This window comes from Macrobrachium nipponense, chromosome 6 (genome assembly GCF_015104395.2).
Source record: "Macrobrachium nipponense isolate FS-2020 chromosome 6, ASM1510439v2, whole genome shotgun sequence".
NCBI classification, from domain to species: domain Eukaryota; kingdom Metazoa; phylum Arthropoda; class Malacostraca; order Decapoda; family Palaemonidae; genus Macrobrachium; species Macrobrachium nipponense.
In genome coordinates this window covers 99,058,315-99,078,687 of record NC_061108.1, presented here as the reverse complement: position 1 = coordinate 99,078,687, position 20,373 = coordinate 99,058,315, and the positions used below count along the sequence as shown (strand labels likewise).

At 36.0% G+C, this 20,373-nt stretch overlaps 1 protein-coding gene across 3 annotated transcripts; it reads left to right on the top strand.

The window, feature by feature from the left end:
- The first annotated feature begins 529 nt into the window (after nt 1–529).
- LOC135216674 (L-sorbose 1-dehydrogenase-like) lies at nt 530–19,000 on the top strand. 3 transcript variants are annotated; one of them, XM_064252067.1, is made up of 13 exons: nt 530–673; nt 4,546–4,714; nt 9,865–10,175; nt 10,927–11,118; nt 12,202–12,388; nt 12,731–12,891; nt 13,280–13,456; nt 15,058–15,211; nt 15,484–15,623; nt 17,266–17,449; nt 17,761–18,019; nt 18,338–18,455; nt 18,742–19,000. In XM_064252067.1, the coding sequence occupies exons 2-13, from the start codon at nt 4,675–4,677 to the stop codon at nt 18,916–18,918; spliced, it is 2,100 nt and encodes a 699-aa protein (XP_064108137.1). In that variant the 5' UTR covers nt 530–673; nt 4,546–4,674; the 3' UTR covers nt 18,919–19,000. The 3 variants fall into 3 exon arrangements, with proteins under 3 accessions (XP_064108137.1, XP_064108139.1, XP_064108140.1); XM_064252069.1 differs by having other exon boundaries at nt 555–706; XM_064252070.1 differs by having other exon boundaries at nt 564–586.
- Nucleotides 19,001–20,373: the final 1,373 nt, after the last annotated feature.

Here is a 20,373-nt window from a genome sequence, read left to right as displayed (position 1 = left end):
CTTCCCACCAACACTAATATTTTTTCCCCTCCACATTTGGAAGATTTCTCTTTAGTTTATAAATAATTTAGCGATCAGCGCATTTTAAATGTTTCTCATTAAACATCATCGCTTCAAACGCCAACCCAAATAATCAAAGGGTCCCAGTGAAATTCCGACTCTCGTTTTTGTTACTACTTATTGACAACAGAAAAGTCAGTAAGCTTTCCATATCTGCCAATGTTAGTGTGAAAAATTTCTCGATATCACACGCAATTTCTCCATTTTTTCCATTCTACTTCAAGCTCTTAACGATAATATTTCTTCGGAAGTAAAGTTGCACATATTTGTTAGTACGTTGTACTTGGATATAATTTACTTAACTATTCCTGTAGAGTTTTTTTTTTTCTACTTTGATTGTAGCAATCAGACTTTGGCACTAGGCAAAATCAAAGTAATGAGTTTGAAATATTGTTTATAATTTGAGAAGTTGACAGGGTCTCTCTCTCTTTCTCTCTCATGTAACTCAAGATTTGTGGGGTTTCTCACTTACAGCAGTTGTCTTTCGTTCTCACCTCACACCAACTTGGCTTCCAAAAGAAGTTGGGTCTGTTAGCCACCGGTGGTAGCAAGAATCATTACATCTCCTAGTGTTTGTGCAATGCGACCGTAGACGAATCTCCAAATTACAGTGGTATCAGTGATTAGATCTGGAGCATCTCAATAAGTGATTAACATAACAAGCGATTTGAGGGTTATATTATTTTTTTTATCTATCATTGAAGCTTGGGTAATAGGTCGATTACCCCAGGACCAGTGAATGATAAATGAATGAGATCATTTTTCATAGACTGTTAAGGGGATTTTTTTTTTTATTAATTTATTATTTGCTGTTTCATCGGCTACGAAAACGTTTAAATTGATGAAGTGGGTTCGTGCTCGAAAAGTCATGCATTCTTTATTATGCATATGCATTATTAACAAACTGCATATATATATATATATATATATATATATATATATATATATATATATATATATATATATATATGTTTGTGTGTGTGTGTGTGTGTGTGTGTGTTGTATGTATATATACATATATATATATATATATATATATATATATATATATATATATATATATATATATATATATATGTGTGTGTGTGTGTGTGTGTGTGTGTGTGTGTGTGTGTGTGCACACCATACATAAGAGGACAGGTGTAGTGCGAGTTTGTATTTTACGACCTGCCCTTTCAGAAAACGGGTTTAGACTATTGGTGATCAGAGTGATAAGCACTGATTCATCCCATATAAAATTTTATTTTTAATCCTAATTTTAAAACATCATATATTCACATTTAAATTATGTTTTAATTATTGCATTAGTCCCTACCGCTATTCAAATGCTAATATCTCCAAAAGCATTGAAGATAAAAGAAAAATTCTTTCGGCAGATAAAACCCTACATCTTGAAATTTCATCCATAAGATTTATTTTTAAAATAGCATAAATTCATATTTAAATGATGTTTTAATTATTGCATTATAATTTTCGCCACGGCCCGGACCTAACGCTATTCAAATGCTAATATCTCCAAAAGCGGCCCGGTCCTAACGCCATTATTCAAATGCTAATATCTCCAAAAGGATCGAAGGTAAAAGAAAATTCTTTCGGTAGATAAAACCTTACATCTTTCAGTTTCATCCCATATAAGATTTATTTACTATTAATTGAAATACAATTAACGATAATAATTATGTAGCAGAGATTTCAGAGATACCTAGTTAACTTGAAGCTTCGCGATTTATCGCCTTTAGTGCGTCCTACTGGTAACTGGAATGGGAAAAATATTATATAAAAATAATGATAATTAAAGACCGTAAAAGAGAGAGAGAGAGAGAGAGAGAGTGGGGCACGTGAAATGTCGATCTGCAAGTGGTATACTCTCATCCTGAAGGCCAAAGACAAACAATGATGCAGCCAATACCTAATGAAAGGAGTCAAAAGAAAGGGAAGGTTTCGATGGAAAAACTAAAAGAAAGCTGAAGAACCTTTTCCTAAGAGCTCGCAGAATATTCAGAAATAACGGAAACTAGCACAGAATTCGGAAATTTTAAACAGAAGTGGAAAACGCAGTATCTGAGTTGATCGCTCTTTGAATAACTGTTCTAGACACAATCAAACAGAACGAGCAGCTCGGAATGCGATTTGAATAGAGGAAAATATTAATCCCAAGTGAATTTTTCTTGCATTTCTATCCTAGCCAGCCGTTTAAACGGTTTCATTTCTTTTAAATTTGTACGAAGTAACCGGAACGCTAAGATGTTGGAAGCTGCGCATAGTTAATGGCGACCAGAAGAATGTTCGGAGATATATTATATGTATAAAAAGTCAAGGAAGAACTGAGCACAAGTAATAATTAGACAGCGCAACATGGAAATATTAGAAGATACATAACGATATTCAAAAATGAATTAAAATTTCTGAGATAGATGATTACTGCTTCTTTTGAAAAGATAAAAGATCAGGAACTGGAAGTAAATTTTAGGGTCAAGTCTGACAGTATAAGGAAGGTGTGATAGACAGAGTCAGCAAGAGACAGATAATGAAAGCTGTTAATGGAGGTATTAACGGGGAAGGTGAATTATGTTCAACTTATTAAAGATAATAACAAAACGAATATCAGTTAATGGGCAAGGAAGAGTAAGGGACGACGAGTAAAGACCAAACCTATTAGATAGAGAACGCGAATCGTCTATATGATAGATATAATGGAAGAGGAGATGTCATTTATGAACTTTAGACAGTATAAAAAGGTCACAGTCTTAAACAAACGCATTGATGTTCAAGAAGAGGGACATCTACACTACAACAATGAAGATCATGGGATTCTCCAGTAAGGAACTGAAGTGGATGCTGAATGTGAACGAATGGAAAAGGCCATTGTTTTCGTGATAAATTGTCTGCTCTACGTAGTACAAGTGGCACGAAGAATATTGAAAAGGCGAGAAATGTGGAGGCACATAGAAATTGTAAAAAGGTCAAAGTATGCACAAGGATGAATCGGAGCATTTTGAGATTGTTCAGTCACGTGGAAAGAATGGAGTATGATAGGTTGGTGAAATGAGTAAATAACTGACAAGTTTTGTGAAGTAGGAGAGGAAGACCTAGAAAGTGCTGGATGGGGTGGCGAAAGAACTGTTGAAAAGGATGGGCCCTAAGACCAAGGAAGTTGGAGTGCACATGCAAAATAGAGATGAATATTGAACTGTGCGTAGGGGATCAAAAGTAGTTAGTGAGCTTTCTACAGTTATACGAATAAGGGTTTTTGTTGCGGAAGTTTTCAACATCGGGTTTCATATACAATTCGGTAGTTATCGTAGGAATGTGGGAGTTACCAGTTTTTTCTTACCGGTCTCTTTCGCCTATTAGATATGTTTGTACCCGCCACAATGACCTCTTAACTTGCTTTTCCTCAATTTTGTGTACGTATGTCACTTCAAGCTTTGGATTCAAGAGGAAAATAAATTAAGAATCTCTGTCTTATGACAAAGAACTCTAAATTTATTTCAACTCAACCTGGTGTGAATGGGTTCGAATTCTACTACGAAATGTGGGACTTCTTCATTTATTTCTCACTTGGATCGAAAGCTGGTCGGGATAAGTACCTACATCCAAGAAAGCATGACGAGTGTACGAGGTTTGGAGGTGATTGTGGCTATTAAACACACACACACACACACACACACACACACACACACACCAATATATTATATAATATATATATATATACATATCTATATATATATATATATATATATATATATATTATATATATATATATATATATATATATATATATATATATACAGGGTGTCCATAAAGTCTGGGTACATAGTAAAAACAAATACTTTTTAAAACAAAATAATTTTATTCAATTTTTATTTTACGTTGATCATTTAATATTTTCAACATGATTTCCATCATTTTCAATGCATAATTTGATGCATTTTACAAAATTCATGTGAACTCGATGGTATAGATCCGCATTGCCGTCGATTTCAGCACACTGCCTGTTTCTTTAAACTTCTTGACCAATTTCCCGACGGCAGTAAAATAAATAGGTTGATGATAAGGGTGTTGAAGGTTAAATTCTTCCACAATTTTACGATAAGACCATCCCTCTCATCCACTTAAGAGTACCAAATTGACTCGTTCTTCCTTAGACAAAGCCATTTTCATTCTGAGGAGAAAAAATAAAAATAAATAGTAAAATCCCCTATGTACCCAGACTTTATGGACCAACCCGATCCCTATATATATATATATATATATATATATCTATATATATATATTATAAGATATATAGGAAGATCATAGAAAAAAAATATATATGCAGAAGTGCTTGTATGTTTTTTGTTTGTAGGAAGATCAGTACGAAAAAAAATAGTAATAAATAATTCAAAGTAATAAATTTCTTTTTTTTCGCATTAATTGCATACATATTCAATGTAAATGTCTAACTGTTTGTTTCCTAAACTTATGATTGAAATACGACCAAAGAACGTTCGTTAGCCCTGGTATGAAATGCAAAAAATGCTAAGAAAGAAAGCGTTGACATCCAGGTGGTTATGGAACTGATTGTGCTCTTGGAAGGACTACTTGAAAGGCTTCCGAGGTTGGCGGGAGAAAATGTCTGAGGAACGAGAAGGATGGAGCTTCAAGCGGACTGGTGAGTTGCATCAGCGCCTACTGTGCTCTCGAGATAATTTAGGTTTAATTGCCCTTCACTTTGCCTATCGTATTTCCTCCCTTTTTCGACGTTTCCCGCTGATACATTTGCCAAAGGTATACCGAAGAAATTTGTTTTGTCTCAATTAAATCTTAGTTGTTTGCCATTTTAGAACGCTAGGAACTTTACCAGTAATAACTTCACCACCACAAGAGATAATGACAGGAATACTTTGATTGAATAATTATGAAAAATAAACACTGCGACTTCTTCATTTTAAGTTACACATACAGTTACATATCTATCTATCTATGTATTAGGTATGCATGTGTTTATTATTAGTATATATTAGAAATATATATAGATATATTATATGTATATATATATATATATATATATATTTAAACAGCTTCAGGTATTTGAACTCTGAAGATATACCTACTCCTATAATCAAATCGAGATACCTTAAAATTCTTTAATTTGAGCAAGAAAAAGGAGTCAACCAATGAAACCAGAGGGGAGAAAGTGAGCATTATGAGGATTGACTGACAAAAGTTCAGGAAAATTTATTTGATAATTTTGCACCATGCGCATCGAAACTCCAACCTTTGGATATGCTGATTAAATTACTATGTCCTGCAAAAGGCAGGTTAAACTTGTTACCTCTACGGCATGTCAGGTGCATAACAGCCCTTTGAGATGTTAATAACACGACATACTTGTGTCAGGTCAAAAATAAGTCATACCCATAACATGCACGGTAACCCTGCGGTACACAAGCATACATACATATATGCATGCATACACACACACATATATCTATATATCATATATATATATATATATATATATATATATATATATATATATATATATATATATATATAATATATATATATAGATATATATATATATATATACCCGAGGAGTCTTTTATGTTAGCTTCAATACAATAAACATGGAAGGAGTTAGTTCAACGGTGTCTTTGAAACATTATTGTCTAATATCTTTAACGAAGAAATAGAAGATAACAACAATGGTTAAAGCCAATGAAAATGAAATAAAGTGAAAATCACTGAAATATTTTGAAATGAGCTTTCTCCCTGAATTTAATTCTGCACAAAATCTCTCTTTCTCTCTCAGAGAATGTGAGGGTTTTGAAGTACAGCCAGCGATTACTGCATCTAGTCAGTGTCTGAACTACCTCTATTCGAAACTCATTTAAATCTAGGTCAAAATTCAAGCGAATGTTTCATGCATCTTGATGCCATAAGAATCTTAATGAGATAGCTTAAGATGTCAGCCATGCAGCTTAGGTTTTCAAGTTATACTATACAATACAATACGAGAAAAATGTTTTTCAACATGGATTTCCTTACAGTTAATCATGTCTAGGAGAATAAAAGCGTGGGTGCCAAACATTGAAGGAAATGGTACAAGAAAAGAAATACATCTTGGGGCATTTCCTTAAATGTTTGGCGCCCACTTTTTTTTTTAAGATATGATTAATTGTAAGGAAATCTTAGTAAGTCTCAAAAAATTTATTTCCCTTTTTAGTGTATTTTTATAAAAGTTTTTTATTGTTATATTTTCTTATTTCATACTTTTTAGTTTTGACAGAAATTGTAACCTATTTATAATTGTAGCTAACGAATTGATATCCTGTCGAGCCAAAGAAGGTTATTTACCGGTCAAAGAACACTGAGAAAAGTCCGAAGAGTTTCATGCAAATCCTGAGATACTGGGAGAGGTTACTGTACTAGAGTCGCTAGAGGTCATGGCTGACCTACTTAAGGTACCTAACGAAATTGAGCCAAAGAAGGTTATTTACTGGGTCAAAGAACATGTGAAAAACCCGAAGAGTTTCATACAAATCCCCTGATACTGGGAGAGGTCACGACAGGGTCACTAGAGGTCACGGCTGACCTACTGATCATGTAAGGTTGTTCTGTACCCGGGATTAAGTAACCATGCAAAATTTCAAGTCTGTCAGAGGAAGGGATCAGGTCGAAGAAAATTGAGTTACAGGATTTGACCAAGACAAACAAACATACTCAAAAGCAAGCAAATCAGGGCTCTTTCCATCAAGATAGTTCTGTAAAACTATGATCTCCTAAGATTTACGATTAAGTTCAAGTTCTTTACTTCATTTACTGCATATTATTTACCACGATATTATAGGTTCTAGTAATTAATTCGTATAATAAATGGCGAACGTTGAATGATGGCTGGTCTCATCGCTAACAACGATATTTTGGACATATCAGGCTATAGCTAATTTGTTAGAAGCCAATCACATAAAACATTCAAGGGGTATAATCTATTCCGACAAAATATAGGGCAATGAGGAAGCTCTTCCAATTTAGGAAAGACACGAAACATTGACTTCCATGTTTATGCTTACATGCACTACGCCCATCTATACATTATTATCTAACCAAGTAAATATATAGACAAATACTTCAGATAATTCTATGTAAGTTACAGACACGTACGATGAGGAAAATGTGCAATGTTCAACTAAGCTAAGTTGCAGTTTAAACTTATGGCATATTGCTGGAATGAATCCTCTCCATGATAAAAAAGTGGTTCTCAAAGCTTGATCCATTTAGGGAATTCTTGGCCAATCTCATTCAGTGAAATCCTCCTGAGTGACTTTGGTTGGCTTCTCGTGCGCAGTCCTTCGTCAGCAGACTGCTTCATACACCGGTCTGCACAGAGCAAGTTATGTTCGTTGGGCGCCTTGGCAACAATGGATGATGCCATTAAGACACTAGATTTCGTAGATCTACGTACATACGTAGATCTACGTACATAAGCCTTTTGTAAATTAAGAGATCTTTCAAAACATTTACCAGCCCTTGTTTATGGTTTTATTTATTTTTCATTCTTGAGACATTAATTTCTCTTAAAATTCCCTTTTCATTCTTCAGACAAAGAAGCATAGTGAGACCAATATTTTTTTTCTTTTTTTTTTTGCCACAAGCTTGCTCTAACTCTTAATAGCTTGGAAAATCCGTACTATTTGTTTGCAGGTCCGTTTATCAAGACATTACTGTTTTCGCAATATATACGTTTTTTCTTAACCATTTAGTTGCTATATTTGCAGATTGACATCTAAATAGCCAAAGCCATCGATGCCGGGTAAACAATCTAAGATTGAATATTAAGGCTAGAATGTATATAATAAAAATTTACGTTTTATAAAATATTAAATGGTAGGGATTAAAACCACACATGAATTTGAATTACAGGAAGATAGGACCTTCTTCCTATCTTCCAAAAGAGCAGGACTCGATCAAGTACACTGCCGTCTCCATGTTCTAGCAAACCTGAATAATGAATTTCTTGTATAAGTGTGATGCGATTTTCATCTTTATTTAAACATAACATTTCAATATTTCTGAAGCTTTCAATACTAACTTTTAAATGGCAGGTGGCCTAAGCTCTGGCTCTACATGTGGGTGGTTACAGGATGCAATGGTAATTCTTGAGATTTTTTAAAAAGTATTTTGGCTACTGTCCAAGTCACCATAATGTAGTCATGTATTGTTGAGTTATAATTTTAACCATTACAATTTATCTGGATAAAAGCAACTGGGAGAGAGAAGGTTTTTTATTATGGAAACTTTAGTATACTTGATTCTTTGTCATCTGACCGGCTTCTAACAATACAGCTTTCATATTTCTAGTGTAAATATTCATATTTTCTCCAATGACTTTTGTTACTTAGTGATATGAGGAATTTAGGTTATGTCAAAGTAATCCAAGGAAATGTTTAAAATGCCTCTATATAGATTTGGTCATTTTACTCTAATGCCACGTGACTCACAAAACTTTGGCGATCGCGGACTTCCAAACTTGTCTTTTTACTCACTGATCAGAAAGAGCAGTTGCGATTCTAAACTTCCTGGATAATTCTGAATCGCTGAAAGTAGACCCGTAACATACATATACAAACATCAGTTCCAATATGTCCTTTGCCGACTTCGCTGAGTAGTATCTTGCAGCCAAGGGTGAGCGATATCGCTTTTAATGTCAGTTTCAGAGTATAGGAACATTACTAATGATGTTTGTTGGCGATGGCATGTATTCAAGGATCTAGCTTCTCATCCACTTCGGTAATCCCAAGCTTCCCTCTATTCTGTAATTCAAAGTAATGCTCAAGGCACTTTCTCCGTGATTGACGTTCAAGCTCCTTGTCATGCAGTTTAAAATTTTGTTAACAGAATAGCATAATTTACAGAAAATTGAGGGAGACATTGTTTATAAAAAGAAAATATTAATTTTTCTTAAATGCTTATTAAATATTATTTGGAGTGTCACGTGATATTGCGCGTGATTGCAAAGAAATGGTACCTACCACTTGTCGCAAAAATGATAAAAACAATTATTTTTCATTTCGTTTCAAACCTGTTGCAGTGTTACACTAACATTGTTTATGTTTTCATCTTCATCGGTAATATCTAAATTAATTTTCATTCGGATTAGTTTTCGGTCATACTTTATCATTTATCCTACCACTTAGTATATATTCCGGCTAATCAAATAGGAAGAGAGAGAGAAAAAAAACAGAAAACTAAAACTATTCTAACGATCTTCTCTTACTTTCTATATGTCTCCCTATTTATCAACCTGTCTTTTTTTCTGCCTTTTTGTTCTTGTCTCCCCCTTCAGTGCATAATCCCTCTGCGCTTCTATGCACTTATGTTCTTTCCGAGAATTATCTGCATAAATACCTTTACATTTCCTTATTTCAAGGGCTTCGCAGTAGACGAGGGAATCCTCCCATGTGTGTCTGATCCTGTCACCAGTCATCCTCTCTCCCGGTAGCATTTCTAGGTCTCTTGGTCAAATACAAACGTCGAGTTAATCATCCACCATTAATAACCCTATTATAAAGATGAAATTTTAAATATTAAATGCACACATACACACACACACACACACACACACACACACACATATATATATATATATATATATATATATATATATATATTATATATATATATATAAATTCAACAGGTGACCACCCCCCCACCCCGCCCAGAGGAAATGATCCCAAGAAAGTGGTGCCTTTGCAATGCTCGTTTAGTTACAAAATTTCTCTCAAATTCCAAAAGAAACTTTTCCATTTCCTCCCACAGGGTTTCTGGCGGTGGTAATATGCGCAGCAGCTTGGATATGGCAAATGTGTTTTTCAACTTCACCAGGAGTAATCTATAAACCAGAGAGTATCTATGATTTCATCATCGTGGGAGGAGGAACCGCAGGTAGTGTATTGGCCGCCAGACTGAGTGAAGTGGAACATTTCAAAGTGCTTCTCGTGGAGGCTGGAGGAGAAGAACCATGGCTCTCCAAGGTTCCCCTGTCTCCCGTTTTTTTGCTAAGGTCAAAACACGACTGGAGATATCTCACAGCACCCCAGAAGAAATCGATGGTGGCCATGGAGGGAAGGGTAACTATGAACTTGGTCCCTGTCATGATATATTTTAACTAGTGACACAAGGCAGAAGATTATGTACGAAAGAAAACTTTCCAAAATATGTAAATGGTACATGCACCTACTCAAAATTCCCATGCCCAGTATGTTAACCCCAATTTGAAAAAAAGTTATTTTCGTCAATCTTATGATTACTCGTGTTTTTCCAGCATATGATAATTTTGTTGAGCATTACTGTCATTCCATCACCCTGCAGTTTCTGTGTTCCTTAAATTCGAATTCCTGGGTCTTCCCTTACCCAGCCCCCAACAAAACACATTCACTATTTTACCTTTCATTTTGACTTATGTTTTTCGTTTCGTGTGGCTCTTACGAATCCAAAGGTCCACTCTAGGCCTTTTTACACCTTTTAAGAATGTGCGACTCTTACAGGCCGCCCTAGGGTAATGATCAATGCTGGCATAAGGCTATGTTAATCGAAACCAACCAACCACCGGCCTATCATTTCATCCATACTAACCATTTTGCTAAGTCTTCCTTTACCACTACATCATTCAGTCTCTGGGAATTCCAGCTTCAACATGAATAAAGTTAAAGGATGTTCATAAAAAACGTCGCTGCTCTGAAGTGTTGCTCAAGTTGTGATAGATACCTTGAAAATAGTTTCTCGCATCATTTGAGTACAAACAGGTATGAAATATTGCAAGCTGCAATTTTCGTGAGCAATGTCTTTCCAACCATCTCGAATTCCTTGAAACTCTTTTAGCAATCCTCTTGGTCGAGAGGTCGCGTCTTGGGAGGCAGTGGCACAATGAACTATAACATCCACACGTACGGATCGCCGCAAGATTTCGACGCCTGGGAGAGCGATTACGGGGCTGTCGGATGGGGCTTCAGCGAGATGAAGAAATACGCCAATAAAGCCGAGTGTTGGCGATTACGGCCAAAAGTGTTCAAGGTATGCTCTTCGCGTCTTTCAACTGTTTTCGGTCTCCCACAGATCAAGACGACGAAGGAGGGGAAGAAGTTTTCTCTAGTATCGTTAAAATCAAGCAACGTTCTTACTCTAGTTCTAGTCTTGCTCAGAACGAATTTTTTCACTTTAAATGGGACATGGCTTCATAATATTAATTGTTACAAGTTACAACTTCTTTGCTTCAATTTCAAAATAATGCTGAAAAAATTTTGGTAAGCGATGAAACTCATTTCTCTGATAAAAACTGATGCGATGATAATGAAATGCATTTCACGTTACTATAAATCTTCTCAGAGTTAGTAATATAACAACCTCTATTTGATCTCGGTTATGTTTCATTAATGATTACCCAGTAGTTTTTTGTGTTTTGTAATTCGCGTTTCATTATTCCTTTTTCCATATGAGCTTTGGTTAAGCCTAGTCCTCTTTCCATACCTCGTTTCAAGAGTAGAACGTGAGTGGAATTATTTTAGGGTATGTTCATCAAACTATTAGTTACCAGATTGTTCAGAATACTCAAAACAATGAAAAGGGGTTTATATATATACTATATATATATATATATATATATATATATACATATATATATATATATATATATATATATATATATATATATATTATATATATATATAGTATATTATACACGACCCTTAATAGTTCGAAATCCTAAATACAAGGAAGTGCTGTTGTGCGTCTCCATAAATCATTCTAATTCTTGATTCAAGGTCTCCATTTTTAAAAACATATGTACTATGTTTGCGAAACCTACAGCTTTATAATGAATTTAAAGTTAACAAATTACCGCATATATACATTGGAAATAAACACATCAAAATCACTCCAGCGAGAAACCTTTTTTATTCTAGAGATGAAAAAAAACATTTCTTTATCTTCAACCAAGCGAATTCAGAAACACACGTTGAAAATAATTTTGGATTTTAATATATAAATACTTGTTTCGAAAAAAAAGTGGGGTGGGGGAAGTTTCAAAACCAGCGCAAAACTTGCAAGTCAGTTTCCTTTCCTCATATTTCCAAAGTCTCCTAAAATTTGTTCCTCCAGGATCAATGTGCATTCGACCCCGTCAAAAAGAAGCTGCCCAAGGGTTGTAAAAATGCCTCTTCCGGCAGTGAGGGTGGACACGTCAGACAGCGTCAGGATGCTGTGCAGTGTTACGAACCATCGCTGAGACATGTCACTGCGGACTCTGAACTGGCCGAGACTTTCCTTGCTGCTGGGAAGGAGTTGGGTAAGTTTATTACATATATTGGTAAAGGAGGCAGTAGGCTGTCCATGGCAGAACAGAGGAATGTTGTAGGGACTGGCCTAGTCAAAGTGAAATTCTGTGGAGGGCAAATTCATGAAAATTTACATTCTGTTATATGAGCAAATGTAACTTATATAGAAGAGGGATGACTTGATAATCTCTCTCTCTTACCAAAGCATGGCCAAAATTCAAAGCAAATAAGATAGGCAATTTAACTTCCATTAAGATTCCTGCAACAATAACGGTGACACTGAATTTTAAAATAAGTCAGCAATCAAAATTACAATGCGTGATTCCTTTTTTACTGTTCCCCTTCTATACAAGGTCTACCGACTGGGAATCTAAATGATGATATTGACTACGGGTTAATGGCAGCTCAGACCACTGTCCATCGAGGAATTCGTTGGAGTTCTGCAAAGGGGTACCTAAGGCCCGCCCTCGGTAGACCCAACCTTCACGTCCTCATCAACACCCAAGTCACGAAGGTAACATAACATCTATTGAAGGACCAAAGTTTCCTTTAATATTTATAAATTCTTTCCAGTTCCTTGCATACTTATTGATATAATTATTGATTCTAGTATGACTTGGAATATCATTTTCAGTAAGAACGTCCATTTCTGATGCTGAAATTGGATATTTAGTGCTTAATGAGAAGCGTTTATTGTGTTTAAATAGTTTCATATGCCCGAACAGCAAATCAACAGGACAGTTTTGATACGTATTCAAGTCTTAATTGATAGAGCCTGAACAATAACCAAGTAGAACAAAAGATTATTATGAGATTCATAGTCTATCTGCTGTGACTTGAAGGCATATACGAATATAAATAAAAGTTTTAATCCACAAACGACCTTTTCTGCCTATCCTTAGATCATCTGGGACGGCACCCGTGCAGTTGGTGTCGAGTACGTCCAGTGGGAAAATCCTAAGCTAAACGGGACAGTGTACGCTCGAGGAGAGGTGATCCTGTCTTCGGGAACAACAAACACTCCAGTTATTCTCATGCACTCAGGAGTTGGACACCCGGAAGCCCTGTCAACATTTAACGTATGTTTGTACTGATTCCATATACTTTTAACTTCATATCTAATTTAAGCTTTTATTTGGGGTTTTGCACATATAGAAGAGGGCTTCTATACACACAATGCTTGAAGGTGTGGTAGTGCTGGATCTTAAGTTTACTTTCTTAAGATCTCAATTTCTTCCCTAAAGTAGAAGTGAAAGCAATGATTTCCAAATCCTATTAATTAATTACCTGATAATCTCTAGATATGTAATCAAAAAATCCGCAGGATCCAAACTGAGCAAGACTTTATTTGTGTTCGGACAATAAACACCGAGAGAAATGTTTCCTTCGAAAGAATCTAGAAATCGGGCATAAAATGTCGGTAGTCCAGTCCACAAAATTGACACCATTCCCATTGATTTGCAATGAAACATTCCATCCAAGATTTCTCAAAATTATTCAGACCTGGTGAACTTGAATACTGTCTTGATTTACTGCGACTATATACTAGTACCAAACACCAAAGGCTGTGTGGGCATTCTGTGGTCAAACTTGTAATTATCCATCCATGGGTATACCTACTGAATCTAAGGTGAATCCAGCTTCTCTGGAGATTGAGTTTGATACGATATCTATCCGCAAGAATCACGTTTTATCTAAAAAAATTAAGTTTGATTTATTTATCTCAATGAATAGAATATGACCCGAATTTACCATGCTTTATGATGTATCCCGCCAAAAATTTAGAGCTTTAATTGTGTTTAGAACATTGTTTGGTATATATACGAGTATCTATATGAATATTAGACGAATCGACCTTTCGAGAAACCTAATTTCGAAGTGACATTCACCTCTACGATGCTGGCTCTCCAATTGGAACTGCCTTATCACAGCAAGGGTTCCCAACGTTTCTAAAATGAATAACAGTGGCGTTCCGGGTAATTATAAGAGCATCACCATAGTTTGGAAATGGCAGAGCAGTCCAATTAGTAACAAGCTTTACTAAAATATTTTGTACAACTCGGAAGTTATAAACATTTACCAACATTCAGTGATTTTTCCATCATTTTATCTCACCGAATGACGTCAAAACTCTTAATTTACAGAATATCGTTGGTTATGGTTACTAAACTGCCTTTGTATAAGGATATAAAACTAGGTAGCATTTGAGATTCCAATCCTCAGATGTGGTTCGCATATAATCATTTATTGTAGGTCTTAAAGTTAGGCACAAGGAAAGTGAATTTCACAAGAACTATCGGATGTGAGGAACTGAATTCCACTTTAATCATGAGTACGTGTAGGGAAATTACAGCTATGATTAAACCAAAGATAGTATAATAAAGCGAACAACAACAACATAGAAACCTAAGGTCTACACAACCGTATGGGTCCTAGGTAATGAATTTGCTCCATGTGCATATTTGCACAATTTTAATAATAATTATAGCAGGATCGTCTACATAAGAATTTTAATTAGGTGACGTTAATTAGGTTGGACGTCGCATTGTGCTACTTTAAGGAAACGCTGAGACTCCCCATAGCTCGGCTTCCCGCTAACCAAAAGGCCATAGAACGTCATTGTGGTGCTGAGAAACGCACATTACACTTCCTGCTTATGATCAATTGTTACCTCTTTCAGATCCCGCCGGTATCTCTCCTCAGGGGCGTCGGGGCTAATCTCCAAGACCAGCTTAATGTCCCTATGTACGTAGACATCAAGAAACCCATTTCGCTCAATCTAGACAAGCTTCGAACTATGGGTAACATCTGGAATTACTTTGTTAATGGGAGAGGTAAGCAAAATGGATTTAATAACAATAAATTTAGTGTCATTATATCTTCATGTATCTGCTATTGTTGTAATCCTTATTATTATGAAGCGTATCTTTTCACAGCCTAAACAATTTTGAGAAGTTCTGTCCGCTTTTGTCTTTAATAAATGTTTAAAAATCTTTACATGCAAACAAACCTCTAACCTTTGTAAATGAACTGGAACATAATAAAAAGCTCTGAACCAACCCAGTGAGAATATTCCTCATTATGGTTTTTCCATCTTTTCTGTCAGGAGATTATGGGCGATCAGCCGTTGAAGGCGTGGGCGTCATGCCGATCAATCGGCTCAAGCCAGAGGTGGGCGTCGTTTTAATCAACCTGAACTCCATCGAAAAGGATCTGTACTCAGCCATCACCAACATGAAGCAAGAAGTAAATATCCATACCAAATCTGCCTCAAAAGAAGGAAGTCTTTTGAAATGGTTTGGATTTCAGCATGTTACGAGTGGGCAAACTTTCAAACCTGTTGCATTTTATTCCTGTAAATATTATTATTATTATTATCATTATTTTATGTATATATTTATTTATCTATTTTTTGCCGTCCCTGGTTTGCTATGAAATTTTCCCAATGAAAAACGAGAATTTCTGGCAAAACTTTAGGTTACTAAAAACCTAAAAATGAAAATTTTTTAATGAAAATTCTCTCATCGATGTAAACGATTTTCCGTCCCAGCTGATAAATAGAAGGCAAGGAGATGATTAGGATGGAAGAAAAATTCATACGTAACATTGAAAAAAGGTGTTTAGTAGCAAAGCTAATACGGAGTTTAAATAAATCAAAGGAATATTTATCAAGTCAAATGTTTTGTAAAATCTACCAGAATAACAGTCTATTTATCTATTTTTTGGTCACTACTGTTTATTAAATGTACGGTAAACTATCGAGTAAAAATGTTAGTAATATGATAAATAAAGCAGCATATGACGTATTCACTGTGAATCGGGAGCGTTGCAAGGATACTTTGGACGTTTCTGTCGGTCTGAATAGCGGCAATAAAAAGAAAGGAGGATCACTGCAATCTTCCCTTCAAATCCGCTGCTCACACATAAACACAGCTAAGATATCCTTTCAAACAAAATACCCTTTATCCTAGTTTGTTATAAACACGAATATCAATAAGAATAAAAAGTTGTGAGAAAAATTTCACTTGCGGCTTCATATAGACAGAGAACTGAAAGTAGAGAGTATTGTTTTAGATCGTCCTCTACGTGCTACACTGACGACCTTTTTCGGCAGCTTGTGATGCTGTGTCTACAATAATGGCACCAATTTGAGCTCATGATGTCACACGGGCCAAATAACATCAGCTGTAAAAGGAATTCATTTCTTACTTCAAATGTAAAGCACTCAGTGCAATTCATTTTGTAAGTTAATTTTCCTTCACTGCCCCAAATACATGGCTAGAACACGGTAGGCTGCGTGGCATGGACATAGCCTATTCCATAAGTCTAAAAACTGTTTAGCCCTCTACAAGTCACCAAAGCAAATATGCCGATCTTTAGCTTCAAGATGACAAACATGAGCGATTTGATTTTTCCCGCCAGTACGGCCTCATTTTGCGCAAACTTAGAAGGGAAGATACCGAGGGATGCCAAAAAATATGCAAGTGACAACGCCTTCTGTAGCAATGTCATTTAACCGAAATCATGCAACAACGTAACTAACCTGTCATTTAATCTTAATACTGTTTACAACGGACTAAAGCATTAAAGTTATGATTTTCTGGTGTTGGCAATGGGCGAGAAAATTTAAAGTTGGTGCCCAAGAGACGGAGGCTTACTCGTACAGGGGTACTGGAGGAAAATGAGTTAACTTTGAATAGAATAACGAAATACTTTAAATACTAAACTTGATGATAAATGCAATAAGCCCTCTGACATGAAACTTTTATGCTGACCTGACAGGGTTAGGCTCGAGACCGGAATCGAGCAGAAATAATGCATCAATACCAACAAGAATACAAAAGTTTTATTGTAATTCATTTTTGAACTTATCTGAAATAAATTCCAGTATTTCGAAGCCACTCTTCCTCAAATGGGCAACAACAGTGCCGAGGGTTTCGCCTTCCTGACAACATGTCTTCATCCGAAGAGTCGAGGGACGATCAGGCTGGTTTCCAAAGACCCACTTCATCCACCCGCCATCGATCCCAACTACCTCGACCATCCGTATGATATGCACTGCTTGAGAGATGGTGAGAATACCTTTCGTTATCTGTGGGAATTCTACGGGGCCCAGCTTGGACTCAAATCCAATGAAAGAATGGTTGGGAGCCTCATCTAGGCTTACAAAGGGAAATCACTCGTCTTTATTTAAATCAGTCATTTTGAATAACACTCGCGTTACTTCGGTATCCTATCTTCAAAATGAAGTCTGAATTTGTGGATGTTAACATAACTTCTAAAGAGATGTTATGTCACCATTGAATCCATGATTTAATGACATAAATTACTACCTACTTATACTCTAAAACAGCGATTGACAATATTATTCTTTTTAACCCAGCATTCAAATTAGCCATCAGACTGTCGAGGACTAAGGCTTTCCAAAATATCGGTGCTACTTTACACCTCCCAAGATACGAAGAATGTGTCCTACGGAGTGGGATGAGAAAAGACTCGGCAACTGATGATGCCCGGTCGCTTTACAATGAGTACGTGGCATGTGTTGTACGTATATCGGCTGTGACTAGTCATAATCCAGTGGGTACGGCCAGAATTGGCCGGCCTGATGATCCAATGGCCGTGGTGGATCCCGAGTTAAGGTAAGACTCTATGTTACCTGATGTTATCGACTGTTTTAGGTGCAAAATCTAAGAAATTTACAAGTATTCTAAGGATTATAGACTTACAAAAGCTATATATACTTATTTTGTGTGCTCATCTTTTTTAAGGACCATACTCTGGGCATTGCTCCTAAGATTTGCATATCCTGACCAACGCCTCATACCTTCACTTCAGAATTTGAAATATTTTTTTCTTGTTCCCCAGGGCTTCTAACTGATCCCTTTAGGTCTCCTTAACTGTAAGTTCGCGTTAACCATACGTATACATAAATTCCAGGGTTTATTTTTTTTATCCAGGGTTCATGGAACGTCGAGACTACGGGTAGCAGATGCCTCTGCCATGCCTTCGTCAATCTCAGGTTCTCCCAATTCTGCAGTGATCGTCTTGGCCGAGAAAGCTGCTGACATTATCAAGGTATAACTTCGTCAGTATGATATACATACACATAAAATATTCATAAGCACCTGTACAAAAATATGTGTACAATATCTGTGTGTGAATGGAAGCGCTTACAAATGCGTGCAAATAAATTTCTTTTTGAATTATTTAGTTCAACGCCTACAAATTTTCCGTCTTGCCAATGCAAGAACAATTCCTTTTTTCTTTCATGATTTATGTAAACATACTAATGAGCCAAATGACTCAATCCAAAAGAGGACTACATTTGAGAGAACCAGGTATTAACGTTCTATTTCTACAGGAAACGTGGAGCGAGAAGGATCTGTCCAGCGAAAGGATCTGTTCATCCTCAGAATCCTGCGAGGAGGAGCTCCTAGCCAGTTTGTCCAGCGTGGGCCCTCTCCCAATACACACCAGCCCTACCATCCTACTCTCTTTACTTTCTCTCCTTCTGGCCATCACAACTTGTTTTCTATAACCCACTGCTTGCTACAGCTTTGAATTAAGTTATTGTTGTTATTTTGATGTAGCTGCATAATCAATAAACAGATAATCGTTAAGGATTTTGATTCATAGATGGTAAAGTCGAAACGACGATATGATGTGCGTAAGACAAGACCTCTAAGTAAGCATCGTAAAGGAAAATGTTCTCATTAATGATTATTTTAGGTGAACCTAAGAACAGTTCTTACTATAAAGAAAAAACAAGCTTTAAATTTCCTTTCAAGACTCGCCAGACGCAGTAAGACGTTTTCAGGGTATTTGAATTCCATAAATAAATTCACCACTCACATGAAGCTAAATTAATTTACGTATTTGTATATCTAATGTAGTATCTTACATTATACATAAACATATAGTCTTGTCCCGTTAGCTGGGGTGGCTTCAGGGAGTATTAACCTATCGGACCTCACAGCTGTGATTAACGGAAACATGATGGTTTTGAATGGACTGCGCCTCACAGATATTTCTGCCTCGTGTACGCTGTCAAATAAATGTAGACATTTCATACAAAAACTCAAAATAAATGTATAATTTTCATACAAATATACATTCCTGTATTTACAGACGTTTTCCCATCTTCCAGGTATTCGCCTGGGCATGTTTAATAAAATTAAAACATAAAAACCATAAGTTTACTAACACTAAATAATAAATTAAACATTTGGCCATAACTTTAGTCACCATGAATGTAATATAAGAAAATCAATTATCGTTACTGTAACTTGAGTCTAAAAAATGCCCGATGTATTTTTACAACTCAAATATCTGAGCCTAATCGATAATAGTTTAGTTCTTCCGTGGCTGTTCCAGGTCAGTTTTAACATATAAACGGTTTTCTTATTAGCTTCGTGGCATTTAATAATGGTTACAAATCAAGACAAAAACTAGCACAAAGACATAACTCACTTCGAAATGGATGTCAAAAGCTGCTGGTACTGAGGATCGAGGTCATTTCGTTCCTCTTTAGCAATGTTGTGGTAGATCCTTATTGCTTCGGTCCTTTCTGATACTCGTCCCTGCCATAGGATGTTAGACAGTCTTCATACTCATTTACTTCCTTCTTTCCTGTTTAATTTTTACTGCTTCATTCCACCTGCCTCCATACGGCGAAATACATGCAAATTTTCGATAAAGCAAATGAAGACGCGAATGGAAAAAACAAAAATAAAATAAATAAATAAATACCTGTATCATAGCCGATTTTCGGCAGGGGTTTCAAGTCTTTTGGGGGTAGGATGTTTGACTGTGAATGATAAATATTCTGCCCGTGCATCTACTACAACACCAAGACTCTCTCTCTCTCTCTCTCTCTCTCTCGGCCGCTCGCTCTGAGAGATGATTGCCAAATGTTAATCCCTTTTTTATGATCTAGAGTTTGCTCCTGATTGCATAACCTTGTAAATAATGCATTTCCAATCTGTCTTTAATA